Below are 18,368 nucleotides of genomic sequence, written 5' to 3'. Positions count from 1 at the left end.
TCATGATCCGCAGAGAAGACAACTTTATTAGTGCTGTGATTTAATGAATTTTCCTCTAGCACCACCATTAGGTCAAATTTTGAATTTGTCCAAAACTTTGTTTTATGACTAAATACTGCAGCCTCAGATGTACTTTGTGTGAAGTGCTAATTGACAGTTGTTGGCATGCTAACACTCTAAGCTAAGATGGTGACCATTGTAAACATCATACCTCCTAAACATCAGCTTGCTAGCATTGTAATTGTGAAGATGTATGCAAGATGTATGCATTTTGGTCATAGCTATGCACAGCCTCTTAGTCATGTTTCCACATTAATTAAATCTGTGCATGGTTAAATGTACAGTGTTAACTGTGTGTAGTGTTTTAATGTGTGCATCTGTGTGTGTGTTTGCAGTACCCACAGCTCTGAGGGTGAACGGGCCGACCAATGGTCTGGGTGTTGATGGGCGTCCTCCCTTACTGAGCCCCTCCCAGGTCTCCTTAGGGCCTCAGGGTCAGGGGTATCGCACAGCTGACTTAGGAGACAGTCCAGGTCAGCCCTTCTCTTTTCTCTCTGACAATCAACTCACATATCTGTTGGAGCACAACATGTTATATATTCATTACCTGGTGCTTTTGCTCTATTGTTTATTTTGATGTCGCTCTCTGTGTCTGTTTTTCATGTTCAGTATCTTCTGCCATGAACTCGGGCCCTCCGAAGAAGCGCCACCGGAGCTGGCATCCCTCCACGTTAGTGCCGGTCCCGCCAACAGCAGTCCCTGTTCCAGCCATCCGACCAATTGTTTGTTCCCCAGGTCAGTTCGTGCTCCCCCTGTCAAAATGACTGTTTGAGCTCTAATGTATTTAACATGAGTCAGTCAGAGCTGGGTTGTAAATTGAAGCTCATATGTCATGTATCTCCTTTTTTAGTTAATTTCGCTGTGTGTGTATATGTGTGTGGTGTGTTTCTGTGCCGACTATGTTGTTTACAACCCCCCTCTTCCCTCCCTCTGGTTTGGAGACAAGTATACCACATCCCTGACGTCTGGTTGTTAGGGATGATTCACTGAGTATCTCCATGGAGATAGAGATGGAGAGTTTGTAGCAGAAATTATTTTAAAAATTGCATGATTGAAAAAGACTTCTGCCACATCATGTAATTGTGGTTATACATACCACCATTATTTCAAATAAATTGTCTGTCCAAATTTTTTTCTGTCATCAGAGTACAACAGCCACAAATACTAATACAGTGTTTTCTGGCTAATCTAAAAAAGCTAATATGGTAAAGCTTAACCTAAGACTAATCCTAGTATTGACATGTTATTCCTTTAATTCCATCCAGGTTCTGTATTAGGAGTTTCCTCTCCTCAGCCACCGGCAGCTGGAGTCATTCAGCCCCAACCTGTCACAGCCGGAGAGACGGTCATCGTCCCCGACAACCTGCTTACCTCTTCAGGTGTTCGCCCTGTCATCCTCATCGGTACAAGCTTTATTTCAGTGATCTGCTCATTCTTTATACTGAAAATTAAGCACCATCTCACAGCACCCATCGAAACAACCATTACTAATCTCAGAAACACAGAATCTTACATTTTCAGAATAAGTTTTCAGAGCAAATTGAAAATTAAGTATTGCAGGTGATGATAATCAGCCACTTTTAGAAGTGCGAAGTTAGAGAGACATATGAGTGGGTCACTTTTTTTGCTGCAGATGTCTCTCATCATATCGCTGTCTGATACTGTTGACTAACGAAACAATGTTTCATCCATATAAGATAGTTCAACTCTATTTCTGTGAAAGCTGAGCTCAGATAAGTTTACCCTGTGCTATATTCCCACATTCAGCTTATTACCTATCACACTGATGCATGCCTAGCATTTCCTGTATTTCAGCCCATATTCAGATGACACAACTTATTTAAAAATAAAAATATCTGTGATTTGTTTCATATTTTGATTTGATCCAGAAGTCTGACAATTTTCCATGAGATGGATGCCCATTGTATTTTGTATTGTATCACTCCCCAATTGAAACTCTGATGTTAAACCTGTTGTACTTGTTTTCAAAAAATAAGTATCTAAAAATCAAACTTTAAACTGAACTTTTAACTACTTTTAGAACAAGCTACAGATTATATTTACTTGTTATTACATATTTCTTGCCTCTATATGTTTCAGTTATGTCTAATGAAGACTTCTCTTTTCAGGGCATGGCACTTTACCTTATTTCTATGGGAATGTCGGGGATATAGTGGTGAGCCCCCTGCTGGTCAGCTGCTATAAGAGCAGCCAGCTGACAGAGAAAACCCTGGAGACTTTGGGCGTCAACAGAAATCAGCTACTCAGTGTGGAGACGATGATTCTGCTCACTTTGCAGTATCTTGCACGTTTAGGTAAGCAGCAAACACAACCTCACATTATCTCTTTCTCATTTGTTTTTACCAGAATGTTGCACGGTGGCTCTTATCAAACACACAGGGCAGCGGGGGTGGATGACCGTGGGTGCTGGTGTCTTATTCAAACACAGACACATCCCTGGCAAAATAGATATCTAACTTTGGCATACGTATGACCCCAGGTGAACTAAGGTGCACCTTTCTCGAAATGACTCATCAGTGGTTTGATGGTTTTGATATTTCAATATTTCCTGCAGGCTCCGAGCAGATTCCACTGAGGGAGGAGCTGGAGCAGATAGTGTTGAAGGCCATGCTGTGCTGTCCTGGGGGTCCCGCCATCTCTCCGTCCCAGCTGCCCTGGTTGGCTCGACTGGAAGCCAGCGTCTCTGGAGGCAGCGTCCATGTCGTGGTTACCCATAACTCCTTGGGAGAGGGCATTTCTGAGTCACTACGTTCTCTCAGTGATGGTCCTCAGCACCAGCAGTGCCTGCCTACCTATGTGGTCATCATATGTGCCTCTAAAATGAACAGCAACGAGTTCTGTGTGCTTGTTTTGGGTGAGTTTTGTAGCCTGGCTGACCCATTTCATCATCATTTGGACTTTGTTCATATCTTATATTGACTAATTGACCATATTGACTTTGCAGTAATGAAATCTAAATCAATTTTTGAACACAGGAAAATACCAAGCACGGGCCTTAGCTGAAGGCATGCTGACAACCAATGAGTTTCTGAAAGAAATCAGCTATGAGCTCATCACAGGGAAAGTCAGCATCTTGGCGTCTCACTTTAAAACCACGTCACTAGGTGAGTTCTGCATCCGCAATACATGCGCTCTTTGTTTTTCTTGCTGTCTGATGAAGGAAATAAAGTGAATGCATGTGGTGTCACGCAATCATTATTGATTGCACAATATGTGAAAGGGAATATTTGGGTGCAGCTGTAACCCGCATCTCTGGCTCCGTGTCTTTGCATGACTGTTGTGATTGGTTGTTTTTAGGGGACAATCTGGACAAGCAGCTGGTGCGATACCAACGCCGACGGAAGGGACAGGTCATCCAGCCCTTTCAGGGGGATGTCACTGACCACATCCACTCTCAGGAGGCTGCCAGTATGTCACCGCCCTCAGACAGAGGTTTGACTGCTCTCCATCGAACTCACTGTCCAAAACTGAACAGCTTGGCACAGTAGCCAGTTTTTGGGTTTTTTTACCAACCAAAACAATCAATATTTATTTGACATATAATTATGTCACCCAATCAAGTGGCTCATGGTCCGAGTAAGAGTGCACTAGAGGAAAAGTGAGGCAAAGACCAAACACTAAGCAAACGCCACGGAAACAAAATATGGCTCAATATGTTCCTGAACCACTTTAGTGAACTCAACATTTTACTGGCATTTGGCACATGTGGGTGTAAAGTCCAGACCATGGCCATAGTCCTGTTTCACTCAGGAATATCACAGCCTCTTATTAGTCAAAAGCTATATAGCTTCATTGTAATGGTCAGCTGCTAATGTGAGACTTCTTCACTCTATAAACTACAACAAGTTTATAGCAATGTTTGTCTTTGATAGTAGTATTCTCCACATTTTAAATATCTGTATTACTTCAGGTAATTTATTATTTTGTTGCACATTAAATCAACAACGATATTGATGCTATCAAGTTATTTTTCTTCTTCTACGTTTTCCTGCAGCAGAGCTTTTAAATAAGGTGTTCCAGATCTATCCGAACCAGCTGAGTGTGGCTCGCAGCCTTCTCTCTCAAGTGTGCTCCATCGCCGACTCAGGGACCCAGAACCTCGACTTGGGGCGCTTCTGTAAAGTGGACTTTCTCGTTTTGGTCCCGCCCTCTCACATTCTGGTGCACCAGACGGCACAGCGCATCCGACAATCAGGTTTGCGTCCAACAACAACCACACTAACAAAAGATTCGAGGATGAATTTTATAGAGTAATGGAGTCCAATCCAGTGTTGTTTCATTATGTTGTGGCGACAATATCATATCAAACCAGGTGAGTCTCGTCGTTGATTCTTTGTGTTTTTGTTGTTTTTTTTTTTTCTTTGCTCAGGGGTGCTTGTGGACCTGGGAATCGAAGACATCTCCTCAGCCCACCAGAAATCAGACAAGTACGTGGTGCGACTGGACGGTGACGTTCACGCCAGGATGGAGGCCTTCATGAAGAAAGTCAAACAGAACCCCTACACCCTGTTTGTCCTCATTCACGACAACTCACACGTTGACCTCACAAGGTACGGAAACACAGGAAGTCCCACTTAAAGATTATGAGAGCTGACATTGTTTTGCTCTGTTGATAATCTGAGGCTGTGTGAAAATATGAGTTGTTGTGGCTGCAGACGGTGCCATTGTCCCTTTTTATACTCTGATTAAAGGGGAGAGAGGAGAACAGCTGCAAGCAAGAGAAAACAAATACAGAACATCTTTAACCTTGAATCTTGGTAAAAATGTAGGCCACATCATTTGGGATGCCTGTGCTTTTTTTTTTTGTTTTTTTTTTGCTGCTCATGCCAAGACCCTCTGTTTATTCCAGGCAAACTGCTGTTTTCCCTGCCAGAAACATAAAATAGATCACTTCCTGTTTTCCAGTGCATTTTTTCTTGAGAATGACCTACAATGCACTAGGTAGTTAGAGGAGCAAATGCAAAAGCTTTTTCCACAAACGATGCCCCTAAATGAGTTCTTATTTGTGAAATGTTTTTTAACAGCTATGGTAGGATTCCTGCAGGAATCTAAAAATAACCATCACAGATTTCAAACACTCTGCCCCACCCTCTGTCCAGTGCTCTGTCCGGCTCTGTGTGCCATGGGGAGCTGCAGGGTCTCGCTGACCGGGTGGTGAACTGCCAGGAAGTCCTAGATGCCATGAACCTGTTGGTCCTGCAGGTCAGCTGTTTCCCATACACACTGCAGACCCGCCAGTCGCGCATCAGCATCCACAACGAAGTTCACTGGCCCTCTAACAACAGTCTGGTAAGTACTTTCATTTTGACACCAGAGTAGCCTCTACAAATTTTATATCAAATATTTTTATTGGTTTTGTTTTCAATTTAGACAAATTCGGGGGCTCCTTTAATGTTGACACTAATTCACAAACATGTCATAGAATAAAAAAGAGGAAAAAGAAAGGGAAAGGAAGAAGAAAAAGGAAAAAGGAAGGCATAACCGACTAATTACCCTTTCACCCACCTGCCCAGCACTACTTAGAATTATTGAGTTTGTGTTCATTTGTGCGTTGTTGGACAAAAGAAATATATGGTGAGCATTTTTTTTTTTTAAATTGCTTCAGTTTATCCTTCAAGGTAAACCTAATTCGCTGTAGGTGTAATGTATCAGTTCGGTCTGTGATGCACATCTTCACTGGAGGAACTCCAGAATCTAAATACATGTTTTTTTATCTGCTTGATCCTCATGAATTTTGAATCTATATTCAAAAAGCCTACAAGTTAAAAGGTGTCAAAATCAAACAAATGTAAAGAGGTATGGTTCAGTAAAAGGTATAAAGGGATAGTTTGACATCTAAGACATTGTAATTCTAAATGTTGTCAAATTACACTGTTACTGTAACATAGAGATGCCATTTGTAAATGTGGTGGTGTTGCTACTCCACCTGGTGGACGGAAATGCACTTACATTAACAGGAAGGTGAACTGGAGCTTCGCTGCTCTTTCAGATTTGCCAATATTTCTGATCATATGACAAATCTTTTGCGCTATAACCGCTCAATCTTAAAAAAAAGATATCAGACATGGATTTAATTCATTGTACATTAAATTGCAGTACTTTTACATTTAATGCCAAAAATTGTCCAAACTGTCTATTACTAAAAATATAATAATTCTATAATAATTCAAGCGCATGCAAATTCAGTTTTGTATTTCATAGCAGCAGAAGAATGTTATTGTCACTCTGTATTATTTATTATCATTTACCATCACAGGCCAGACTTACGGTTACACGAATCTACGTGGTCATGAGACAATTAGCAGGAAAGGAAAGCAGACAAAAATTACTGCACAGAATTAGGTTGATTTCTTGAACATTGCCTTTGTCATTTGAAGAAGTCCCAAGCTGAAAAGGTTTAGAAGCACAAATGTTGAGGACAAATTGCACTGATAAGAGAATATGCCATGTTCTTAGTGGATGCAGTAATTTACTATGAAGACTCAGCCATGTACACTTTTCCTCCAGCAGGGGGAGCAGTCTCCCAGTGAGTTGGTCTACTTTGGCCTGAGGGACTACAGCAGCTCCCTGCAGTGGGGCGTGGCCAGCCCTATTCTGCGCTGTGATGATGCTTTTGAGAAGATGGTCCACACTCTCCTGGAAAGGTCAGTATGGGTTGTTGTCATCCAACGTTAAATCTTTTACACTTGCCTTTTGTCAAATGACATTCACTGAAAACTGAAGGAGTTTCAGTCATTTTCAGAAACTCCAAACTGTCAGTGTGATCATAACAAATAGCACAATGACCTGAAAAGCTCACAATAATCTTCTGTTTCTTGTCCCAGACATCCGCACCTACACAGCATGGTGATACGCAGTTACCTGCTGATTCAGCAGTACAGTGAGGCCATGATGGCTCTGACCTCATCCCCGTCTCTGAGAGACCACATAACCCCAGAGACTCTGGCTATGGTGGAGGACCTGATCAATGCCCCGAGTAGACAGGGCTCCCAGGGGCGGGGCCACATGCTGCTGGTCCGTGTCCCCTCACTACAACTAGCAATGCTGGCCCGGGAACGACTGGAGGATGTAAGGGATAAGCTGGGGCTCCAGTTGTGCTTCGCTGTGCTTCTGGGAAGTCCTGCCTCTGAACTCAACCTGCCCAGAAACTTCACCAGCCGCCTCAGGGTGAGAATGACGTGAAAACATGAGTCAGTTCTTTTCAACATGCTTTCTACTAAAATTTTAGATATTTAAACAAAGGGACTCTGGCTTATTCAAGCAAGATGTGTTTCTGAAATCAGATCCATGACTGAATCACTCAAGTACATCAGTGTTTAAATAGATAGAATTTGGATGAAACTGGGTTTTAGAGAGAAGTCTGAAGTAATTATCAGGGAGCTGACTTAATTCTCAGAATTGTCTCATTTTATTTTCTCAGACTTTTTTCTCAGACTATCGATATCTCAAACCTAATTTAAACCACCAGAAACACCAAAACCTCTCCACTGAAACGCTGACAGATCATGTGTTTAGGCTTTATTCATCTTCTGAACAGCATTCAGTGTTCACCTTTTAGTTTAGACTACTAATAGACTACTAAATATTTAACATTGTTTAATAATACCATATTATCAGTGTCTAAAACTAAACATGAGCAAACATTATGCACTAATTGTGTTTTGCGTTTTGCTGCAGGCGTGGCGAGGCTGTGAGAATGAAGACTGGGTACCGCACACCTATGAGGATCTGGAGGGGCTTCCCTGCATCGTCATCCTCACGGGAAAAGACCCTCTCGGAGAGACTTTCCCCAGGTAGCCTCATACCTCACAATACCACACTACACATTCAACATGGCAGTATATCAGATTCTCTCGGTGGCGGGGGGGTGGGGGTGGGTGCAGGACAGTTCCCTTTAACTCATCTATTATTGCTCTTGCTGTTGTAGTGTCTTTTGTTTATGCGAGTGTTGCTTTACACATCTGCATTCACTCAGTGTGTCTTATCTTCTCTACAAGAGAGGTCCTGTTACTTTCTGTGCTGCACCCAGTCCATCAGTCCCGTGTCGTGTATTGGTGTTGTGTTAGTATCAGTAAATTTATAACACCTTCTAGCTTTCGGCTATGTATTTTCAAAATGAAAGATCTGTGGGAGAGAACATGGAAATATACATGAACGCAAATCCCAAATATACGAACATTTCTCAGCAGCTATCTTCCTCTTCGTGCTTGTGCTCTTCTAGGTCTCTGAAATACAGCGACCTGCGTCTGATAGACTCCAGCTACCTGACTCGTACAGCCCTGGAGCAGGAGGTGGGTCTGGCCTGCACCTACGTGTCCATGAGTGTTGTACATGAGCCCAAGAAGACGATGGTCCCTCGGGAATCAGACGGAGAGAAGGCCACCTCCAGCCTGAACGATGGAGACGAGCTGGAAAGACCTCAGAGCAACGGCAGCGCTGCAACCAGAGCTTCTGGTTAGTCCCTAACCTCACTGAGACACTGAATCTTAAGATTAAAGACGCAAACACACAACAACCTACTGTGCTGCGGTTTTACAGGGCAAAATTTGTTATTATCTTTTTCACATTTGACTTTCTTCATGTCTTCACTCAGGTTCTTTGGCAGAGAACGGAGTCAGTTCATCTGATGTTGCAGACTCTTTCCAGAAGCCCTCCACTTCCACCTGCCCCCCTGAAGGTGCCGCCATCGCAGACGTGGGCACGGTGACACAAGTGTTCAAGCAAGAGTGCGATTCCCAGCTCTGCTCCAACCCCTCCAAAGCCTCCAAGGCCCCTCCTTCCCTCTACTCCGGTTCCTCTTCTTCTTCCCCCTCCCCATCTTCCTCCTCTACCCAGAGGCCCAGCCAGTCCACGCAGTGCGGCCAAGACTCTAAGCCCACTCGAGTGTCACCGCGGACGGTCATCATGTCACGAGCAGCGTACAACCTGCTGGCGGGGGAGTCAGGCAGTCAGCTGAGCTCCTTCTCCCTGCTGCCTCATGCAGATGTGGCATGGAGCAGCCCGCTGAGGCCCCTCATCACTCACAACCTGCAGGGGGCAGAGCAGAGCATGTACTACCGCCAGTGGACCGTCGCCAGGCAGCATCATGCCGATTACGAGGCTCCAACCATGTCGCATCCAAGACGCTTGTTACTCAGTGGACCACCGCAGGTAACAAAACACAAGTACTGCTTCCCCTGCATCATATGACCTGTTGAATGAATATCAGCTATTCACAGATAGAAAAACGGATAAGCTGAGGATGGATGACTGATCAATAATGCTGATTTGCTATTACTCTTCCTGCTGAAAATGCAAAATTCAGTCACTGCAGTATTACAGGGAGGATTTTTTTTTTTGTCCTTTGCTAGGTGGGGAAAACTGGTGCCTACCTGCAGTTTCTCCGTCTCCTGTTCCGGATGCTCATCAGACTGTTGGAGGTGGATGTGTATGATGAGGAAGAGGAAGAGGAGCAGGGTGAGGATTGCATTTACTTCCTGTGTCACTTATTTTGACTTCACATGTTCTTAAATTTATCAGATAATAACGGCAAACGTTGTATGGAAGGTAGTGACAGAATAGTGATTCAGTTTTGATTCTCATCCCGTTTTTTTCTCATTTTCAGAAACATCAGAGGTTACAACTCCAGTAAACACCCAGTGGCCTGACATTGAGGAAATTCGAAAGCTGCCCTTTGACCCCTATCCCCGAGACCCTAAGTTCAGGAAGGCCAGCCCTGTTTTCTCTGACAAGATACTAAAGTTCTTGAAAGGTCAGCAGAAATGTGCAAACACAGCGTTTTAATCTGCCTTTGTAAATAAACTTGTGCAGTACATGTGTGTCGATTTAACTGAAACACTCGTGAATGTGTTTGATTTTTATGTTCGTATCTGCAGATTTTAAGCAGGAAGGAGAGAGCCAAACACCAGCCAAACGAGAGACCAAGTCTATACGTCTGAGCAGGTTTGCCACCCACAATGCCTTTCATCACTGCGAGCAGTGTCACCACTACTGTGAAGCAGGCCCAGCCTCACAGGTGAGTGCAGTCCACAGACTTACATCAAACATCTGAGGCACATAAACCTTGTTGCAGGTTTATAAATGCACCTGCATACTGTATATCCTGACCTGTCAAAATACTTTGACAGTTGAAAGCTTTTTACTCTCTGAAGTCATGTCTAATGGTGACCTCTCTGTGTTAATAATGCATATCTGTGTGTGTGTGTGTGTGTGTGTGTGTGTGTGTGTGTGTGTGTGTGTGTGTGTGTGTGTGTGTGTTGTAGCTGTCGGAGTGCACCTTTCATGCTTTCACCTTCTGCTCGTCCATGCTGGGGGAAGAGGTCCAGCTCCAGTTCGTCATTCCCAAAGCCAAGGAGCAGCACTTTGTCTTCAGTCAGCAGGGCAGCCACCTGGAGAGCATGCGCCTGCCTCTGGTCTCCAGCAAGGTGAGTTTACCACTCCCTCCCCGTGTATAAGAAAAAGCACACAGATGTTTCAATATGTAGGTAAGTATATATATCTAAAGACAGCTAAAGTTTAAACCTGGAGGCATCCGTCAGAAATGACTCCTTTGAGTCGTTCTGCAGTCTTTATCTCAGCTGACTCACACTCTTACTTTTCTTTTTATCTTTGTCTGTCTCTGTCTCCAGGACCCCGATCTGTTAAAGAGCCCAATCTTCACCCCGACTACGGGACACCAAGAGCACGGGCTGCTCAACATTTTTCACGCCACTGAGGGCGCCACCCATGTGCACATCCTTGTGGTTAAGCAATTTGAGATGCCTCACTACAGGAAGTACTGGCCCAACCACATCCTGCTCGTCCTGCCGGCTATGTTCAACAACGCCGGAGTTGGTAAGCAACTTACTGGCTTAACTGAACTGAATTATCTTTGTATTGAAGTCTCCACGGATGCACTGTGGAGGATGGGTATCGTTTTACTACAAACAGCAAACTTATGCCATCAGGATTGTTTGAAAGATGCTATAAACACATAGAAATTGTAAATGTTGTGGCTTCATTTGGAGTAAAATAAACTTATACCAATGTCCAGCACTTTTGATCAATCACACAAACACAATAAACCACATCCCCCCAGTGTTTTACTGTTTATGCAGGTGAACTTGAATAAAGTCAAAGGTATCCTTTAAAATGTTGTTGTAAACAAACTAATTTTCTGTTTACATCAGGTGTTTTTCACTGAATATTTTGAATTTTTGCACCTGCATTTTCTCATGCACGCATGATACAGACCAAACAGGAACCCACTCATAAAAACATTGCTCCATAGCACTACAGGTGGTCAAAAAAACTCCTTTGTGGTAGCTTTAAGTTGACGTCACCTTGCAATCTATCATACACGGTCCTACATTTATTGCAGTCGGTCACGTTTCATGGTTTGTTTACACGAGGTAAAACGTTAAACATCGTCTTGACCAACTGGAGAGAGTCATAATGTGCAGCGCAGTAGTCTGATCTGTGAGGAAGCCAATCAGATGCATGGCCTGTCTGAAATGGGTGTAACTAAACTAAAATGCTCTCAGATAAGTGGCAACAGGGGTCAGTGAGTTTAAGACACCCTTGTCTAGTGACAACGTGGCCACATGCAATATATGTTGTCAGGATAGACCCAGTACACTTTGTCCTGAATATTTAAACATTTATGCTCAGTACCTTACAGTGTTGACTTTTCTGTCTTTCCTGAAACTTTAAGAGTTCACTTGTAAAGTTGTATTGCATCCAGTGCACACACTTTTCAAATTTAATGTTCAGCATTTCAATTTAATTTGCGCTGTTTATTCCCTCCTGCAGCTCTGTTTTTTTTGGGGTTTTTTTGGCTGAAGGGCATTGTAGGTGTAACAATTTTGAGAAAGTATAAATGAAAAAATTGACACATTCGCTCCTGTCTGCTTAAGGCGCCGCTCGCTTCATGATCAAAGAGCTGTCATACCACAACCTGGAGCTGGAGAGAAACCGACTGGAGGAGCAAGGTGTCAGGAGGCAAGATGTATGGCCTTTCATCGTCATAATGGACGACTCCTGCGTGCTGTGGAACGTCCACCAGTCGGCAGGCGGCAGGTAGTAACTGTTTGTGATTTGTGAAGTTTGCAGAGAGAGGAGTCGCTGACCGTAATTCACACGAATTATTATTCACTTTTGAAAACTTTTAGCTTTTAATTTTTTATGATGTTTAAAGTTCGTATTTATAATTTATTTATAAAAAAAATCAACATTTTTAAACTGTATTGTCCCAAAATCACATTCTCATGTTTGTATACCCTGTCCTCCTTTTGCTCTGTCTCTCAGCGAGACATCAGATGGAAGTCCAACCCTCACCAACGTGTCTCTGAAGGCGGTGCTGCAGCATATGGAATCCACGCCGAAGATCTCCCTGTACGCAATGTGCGGCACTCGCAAGTGGAGCAGCGGCCTGGCTCGCAGGGCTCCCAGCCGCCCCTTCAGCCGGTGTCATCTCCACGACTTCGTCATGCTCAACGTAGACCTGACGCAGAATGTTCAGTATGACCTTAATCGGTAAGTGAGTAGAAGACGGTAGCCAGTCACGCAAATATAGTGATGTGTGCAGTGTCTTGATGTTTTTGGTCGCGCTGTTTTTATTTTAATGCAGGTACAGCTGTGAAGAGGTGGACTTCAATCTAAGGGTGAACAGTAGTGGGCTGCTGCTGTGTCGCTTCAACTACTTCAGCCTGATGAAGAAACACATTCCAACTGGGGGAAGCAAAGACTTTCAGGTCAAACCTAAACTCATGGTAGGTGTCACTACTCAGACAATATTGAATATATTTTGTCTTCTAACAATATGAAACACCATCTAACACTTAACTACTTTCTCCTCTCTCCAGGAAATAGAAAACTCCGCTCCGATCAGCCCGTCCCAGTACGTTTGCGCCCCAGACAGCGAGCAGACCCTCCTGGATGCCCCGGCCCAGTTCCTGCTGGAAAGGTTTCTGCAGAGCTGCAGCCACAGACTGTTTCCAAAGGCTGTTCAAAACAGAAACAACCCAGTTCTGTCCATCGACAGCTACCTCAACATCAGCCCGGAGGTAAGAGCTCCCAGGAGTTTGCAGTTGGAAGCAAGAGAGAGGACTATTAGCATCCTCCCTGCAACTTAAACCTACAGGAAGACTTAACAGCCAGATTCCTCTCTTCTGGGATAAAGGGCTCATGCTGAATTTCATATATTTGAACAAACTGTTTCAGGGGAACCGCTCTTAGAAAAAAAAAGAAAAAGAAAGTGAAACTTGCTGACTGAGTTTATTTTTGAATGTTCTCATAAGCCAAAGTTTGTTGAGTTTTCTTAACCCACAGAGAAGCATGTTGCATGATTTCACCATCTGTTTTGCTTGAGGACACTCCGACCTGCATTTACGCACATGTGCAAACAATGAATGCCAACCATCCATATTTGTGCAGATGAGGTGTTAACAGTCCGCACACTCTGCACAGCCTCATTATCTGCATACCTACACACATTTCTTGTGTTTGGAATGGAAATAAATCACAATGCGCAATGGCATCGTGATTTATTTCAAGCAGTTAAATTTGCTTGTAAAGACGTCCCCAACAGCTTCCTATAGGGATTATTAAAGTTTCACAATGATTACTTCATTAATTCTAACCTAAAATGAATGCACTTCATGTTTCCTTTAGTTTATTTGAGTGGGGTTAGTAAAGTTTAACTTGTCTTATCATCTGCTGCAGATTTCTGTGTGCTACATCAACTCTCGTCCACACTCCACCAACCTGAACCATCAGGGCCTGGTGTTCAGTGGCCTGCTGCTTTACCTCTGTGACTCCTTTGTCGTCTCTGGACTCCTCAAGAAATTCCGCTTCCTCAAAGGTGACCCATTAGAGCAGTTGTAGATGATACTGCTGCCTCTGTAGTCTGTTGTTATATCATCTATTTCAAGTTGTATGTGACTCTATGTTGCCATTGTGGGAATAAAAGACGAAACATCAGGACAAGCAGGCTTTTAGGCTAGTATTCTAGTTTTGATCTACACTTTCTGATCAAAGTTTTGATGCGTGATCGTGTCCGCAGGTGCCACCCTCTGCGTGATCTGCCAGGACCGAAGCTCGCTGCGTCAGACCATCGTCCGGCTGGAGCTGGAGGACGAGTGGCAGTTCCGGCTGCGCGACGAGTTTCAGACAGCCAACTGCACCGAGGACCGGCCCCTCTACTTTCTGACTGGCCGCCATGTTTGAAACCTGTAACTGCTCTGAGTCCGGACTGCTCTGCTGCAGAAGCACAATCACGAATGAGGAGTAGGTTCGATTCCAAACCAGCCAGCAATCACAATTCTTGGCATCCCACTGGAAGGTCAGAGAGGATTTTGTTGGAGCACAAGACCTGAAGTTCCCCACAAGTGGACACATAGGCCACCTATAATGTGGCTTTTCCTCACCTGTACTACCACAGTGCACTATGGCTGGCTCTGGAGAGGGTCAGCGCATGTCTTAAACTCTTGCTTGTTGCTGGGCTTGTCTCCACTTCAGCTTTTGTTCTACTGAAAAACACTTTGCTGTGGGGGGAAAAAAAAGCACAGCTGAAACTGAACTTTATTTGTTTTGTTGTTTTGTACTGTATTTGGCAAAAATGGACGCTTTCTGATCGATAATGTGACTATTCGAAGATTTGTAAGTGTACATGGACTGTGACTACAGTATGTCCCAGGACATATGTGTTTATCTTAGGGTTTTTAAGGGAGATCCAAGGGTGGTCGCTTAAAGGGGTAAAGCTTTTCTCCCTGTTCACTGTGTATTTTTGGCTTTAATGTTAGCTGGCACCAAAGACACCCTCAGCTGCACCTTGCCTTTTCTCCTTCGCTTTCCTTGTCCCTTCTCCACCTGCTCTGCCTCTCAAACTCCACGACACTCATCGGCTATAAAAAGAAAAAGAAAATCAGCCCATTACATCAAACAAATATAAACATAGAGGTTGACCTGCTTTGGATTTCTATCATCTTGAGTATCAAATTCTACTGTAACACCAGAGGGATTCAAACAATCAACCTCTGTTTGAGCTAGCACATTTAAACTCTCTCTCTCGTGCCTCTAAAATATTTCTGTGGCATTGATAATCCCTCTGACAAACAGCTGTGGTGGTAGTTTCCAAAATGACTTTCGCATGAATTTATCCAAAGAATATTTTCACAGCTAAAGAAAAGTACAAGTTGTATTTGTACAACTCGTCTGCTCGTGTGTAATTCCACTCGGATGGTGCAACATGGACGTGTGTTCTCACTGATGTATTTTGCATTAAGGCATGTACTGAGTTAAATTCTGGGTGTTTTCATTCAAGAATTATGTTCAGTCAGTAAATGCAACATAATAAACAAGCGTCCTCATTGCCAAATCTCCTGCTGCTGCCTGACGATTTCACCTCCCATTGTAAAGCTCAGAGGCAGATTGGATGTTGATGATCGTCGGCTCATCATCCACGTACCTTAAACCCGTTCTCCCTCGAAAAAACAAAGGGTAATCACAAAGAGAAGGCTACACAGTGTCAAAAGCAGCTGACCAGGTCAATTTATATACTTGAAAGTGGAATGTTTTTTATATTTTTTCTGCACAGGGTTGTCCAAAGAATATGCCTTAAGTGACGTTTCATACAGTCACTGCTCAAGTCACACATTTTTCGGACCAATGAGAACGAAGAAACCATTTAACTGTGAGGAGAAGAAATGTTTGTCAGAGTGAAGCAAGATGGAATAATTTGATTTCAGACTACTGTACTGTTTAAAGCTTTGTTTACATTATTAATATATTGTATCATCCCCTTAACCACTGAGGGTTACTGATGTTTTTTTAGTCTTGTGTATCTTTTGCCCGTATATTTTGGTCATAATGTCTTTCTGCAATTTATGTTATGTTGCAAAGGCAAGAAGAATCTACCTAGATGTGTCCTTAACCATATGTCTGTATCCCCTCCTGTTCTTGTGTTGGATTTTTATTGAAAATGAAAATCAGGTCCATTAGGGATTCTTATTTATTTGACATGCGTTTTGGACTGATAATCATATTGAAGTGTAATATTTGATTGCATGCTGAGCTCGCTTAAACCAAGGGAGTGTGTCCTCTTCAAAACCATTCATGAAGGCTTTGCACAAGACCTTAACGAATGATTCTTAGATTTACTGAATGTCATTGGGGGACAGAAAAATGTGAACTTGCACTATACAAGTTGCCAGCAGAAGAAAAAAATAAAAGTATATTTCCATATAAGCAAAAACAATTAAATTAAGTTCCCCAATCCCCCAGAATTGCTCCACTTATAAGACTGGTGATCAAAACGTTTTTGTCAAACTCCAATGGTCCATAGAATGTGTCTTTCTTTTTTGATAATTTAACACTTAATATGCAACTTGCTCTCACAATCTTCACTGAAATATGTTTGAGAACCATGTACCATTGGTAGCCTTGGTGTCTGGGTGATCTACCTCATGTTTACCATTGTGGTTGTGGGCTGTGAACATATTAGAGCCATGTGATTGTTGTTGGAAATTTATGAATGTATTAAAAAGGACTTCTAAATTAATTTCTGTGTGGGTTATTTTTATTTTATTTTTGGAAATCTGAAGACATCAGCAGTCAGGTGTAAATATTAAACCTGAAATCATTGTTTTCCATGTTTAACCCTGAGCTTTTACAAACTCACCCTGTGCAAACAAAGCTTATTTCAACTCACTGGAATGTATTTTAAATTCTAGTGAACATCTTTAAATATGGGAAAACTGTATAATATGATACTCAAGACATCTAAGATGTTTTCACAGCTATAAAACGGGTTAGAGTAGGTCACAGGCAATAATATTACTTTAAAAGTTGAATATAATACTGAAAGTGTCTGTCTTTAACTCTGTCACAGTGCAGTTGTTTTGAATCTAATAATGTCTTTTATGGTTTTGTTGATATACCCACAGCAGAAAAGGTGAGCGCAACTCCAGAAAACACAAGCATGTATTGTGTCGAAGTCACCACAGAGCCTCTAACATGGTTTTGAGTGGTTGGAGTTGAATTCCAGTGATTTATTAAAGATCATTTTTTATTTAATCAAACTTTGTAGAAGCAAAAAACACTGTGCTCACCCAAAGACACTGATTTGGGTGAATCTTTTTTTGTACTATCAAATTGAAAAGCTTTAAAGCCCCTTTAAACTCAGATTTTTGGTCATTATTTCAATGTCCTTCCTGTGTATCTGCTCAGAATTTTGAAAGTGGATTAATGCAAAACTTAAGCAGTGTTGTTGAAATGCATGTGCAGCCCTGTCTCCAGCCTGTGATTAATAATCCTCTCACTCTCCCCTCTGCCTTCAATCCCAGATCTTTTTATGCTGCTAAAGAGTAAAATCCCAGGCCCCTTGCTCATTTCCTAAGCACCATCCCTTCTTTCCCTAACACCTCTGTAACCATGCTGTGCCCATACACAATGACCCTTATCACTATCAAGGGCAGATATGGCTTCATAATGGATGCCAGGATCTTCTCTGGCTTCACTGTAAGGGCGCAGGGGCATTGTTGGTCCAGGGACAGTCCTATTTCAGCTCCTGCGAGGTAATATTAGAGCACACTTTCCATCAACCTACAGCCCCTGTGTGATATAACACAAGGCTATTTTCAGCCAGCTGCTGTCAGGAAAGGATAAGGAAGGGAGGGCAAAGCGGCTGGCATGCTGATTCTTGCACCTCATAATTGCTCTTTTGGGAAAAGCAGAAAGATATTGTGCACAAAGCTCATGAGAGGCTTGTCTCTAAAGATTTCGGATGTCCTAAAGTGATTCATTGGTCCAATGCTTACAAAGAGGGCGAAGGGTTAATTGACTGTTTATACAATATGTACAGATCTCCATTATGCTGTGATTTTGCTTCTCAGATTGATGTCATTGTTTGATTTGTGCTCTTGGCTGATATTTCAGCAAATGCCTTTGACAGAAAAAGAAAACGTCTCCTGATAATTCCCTCTGACCAATTTCTTTCAGATATTGAGTCCTCAGGCAATGCAGTACTTAATATTAAACTACTTTTAAACACATGATTAAACATATCACTGATGCTACTGTGAAATATTTTATATCACCATAACGCATTAAACACTGTTTGCTTACAGATCTATAACTATAGAATTATGCAGAGCACATTCTCACATGAGCAGGGATATCAGCCACAATCATAACAGAGGGATTCCTGCAACATAATATCAATTTTCATAGATGGTAACCAAGAGTATATCATTCATCCCTCTTGGCAGTCTACTCTAATTACTCTCAGGCTTCCACAAACCATCTAGCTA

At 42.7% G+C, this 18,368-nt stretch overlaps 1 protein-coding gene across 5 annotated transcripts in view; it reads left to right on the top strand.

Annotated features, from left to right (window-relative positions):
* greb1l (GREB1 like retinoic acid receptor coactivator) overlaps positions 1-16,618 on the top strand; it is a 44,353-nt gene extending 27,735 nt beyond the window's left edge. For 2 of the 5 annotated variants that reach the window (XM_056391961.1, XM_056391960.1), the window contains exons 9-34: positions 396-533; positions 670-795; positions 1,326-1,463; positions 2,190-2,375; positions 2,636-2,935; positions 3,057-3,185; positions 3,379-3,513; positions 4,076-4,276; positions 4,451-4,631; positions 5,181-5,370; positions 6,589-6,725; positions 6,906-7,248; positions 7,759-7,874; positions 8,303-8,535; positions 8,675-9,231; positions 9,432-9,537; positions 9,686-9,832; positions 9,957-10,096; positions 10,344-10,505; positions 10,710-10,914; positions 11,976-12,138; positions 12,367-12,594; positions 12,689-12,830; positions 12,924-13,124; positions 13,783-13,921; positions 14,123-16,618. In XM_056391961.1, coding sequence (XP_056247936.1) covers positions 396-533; positions 670-795; positions 1,326-1,463; positions 2,190-2,375; positions 2,636-2,935; positions 3,057-3,185; positions 3,379-3,513; positions 4,076-4,276; positions 4,451-4,631; positions 5,181-5,370; positions 6,589-6,725; positions 6,906-7,248; positions 7,759-7,874; positions 8,303-8,535; positions 8,675-9,231; positions 9,432-9,537; positions 9,686-9,832; positions 9,957-10,096; positions 10,344-10,505; positions 10,710-10,914; positions 11,976-12,138; positions 12,367-12,594; positions 12,689-12,830; positions 12,924-13,124; positions 13,783-13,921; positions 14,123-14,286 — 4,907 coding nt within the window. In that variant the 3' untranslated portion in view covers positions 14,287-16,618. The remainder of the gene's footprint in view (positions 1-395; positions 534-669; positions 796-1,325; positions 1,464-2,189; positions 2,376-2,635; positions 2,936-3,056; positions 3,186-3,378; positions 3,514-4,075; positions 4,277-4,450; positions 4,632-5,180; positions 5,371-6,588; positions 6,726-6,905; positions 7,249-7,758; positions 7,875-8,302; positions 8,536-8,674; positions 9,232-9,431; positions 9,538-9,685; positions 9,833-9,956; positions 10,097-10,343; positions 10,506-10,709; positions 10,915-11,975; positions 12,139-12,366; positions 12,595-12,688; positions 12,831-12,923; positions 13,125-13,782; positions 13,922-14,122) is intronic. The other 3 variants (XM_056391964.1, XM_056391962.1, XM_056391963.1) reach the window with 3 other exon arrangements.
* The last annotated feature ends 1,750 nt before the right edge of the window (positions 16,619-18,368 follow it).

This window comes from Seriola aureovittata, chromosome 12 (genome assembly GCF_021018895.1).
Source record: "Seriola aureovittata isolate HTS-2021-v1 ecotype China chromosome 12, ASM2101889v1, whole genome shotgun sequence".
Taxonomy (NCBI): Eukaryota; Metazoa; Chordata; class Actinopteri; order Carangiformes; family Carangidae; genus Seriola; species Seriola aureovittata.
This window is presented reverse-complemented; position numbering and strand designations above follow the sequence as displayed.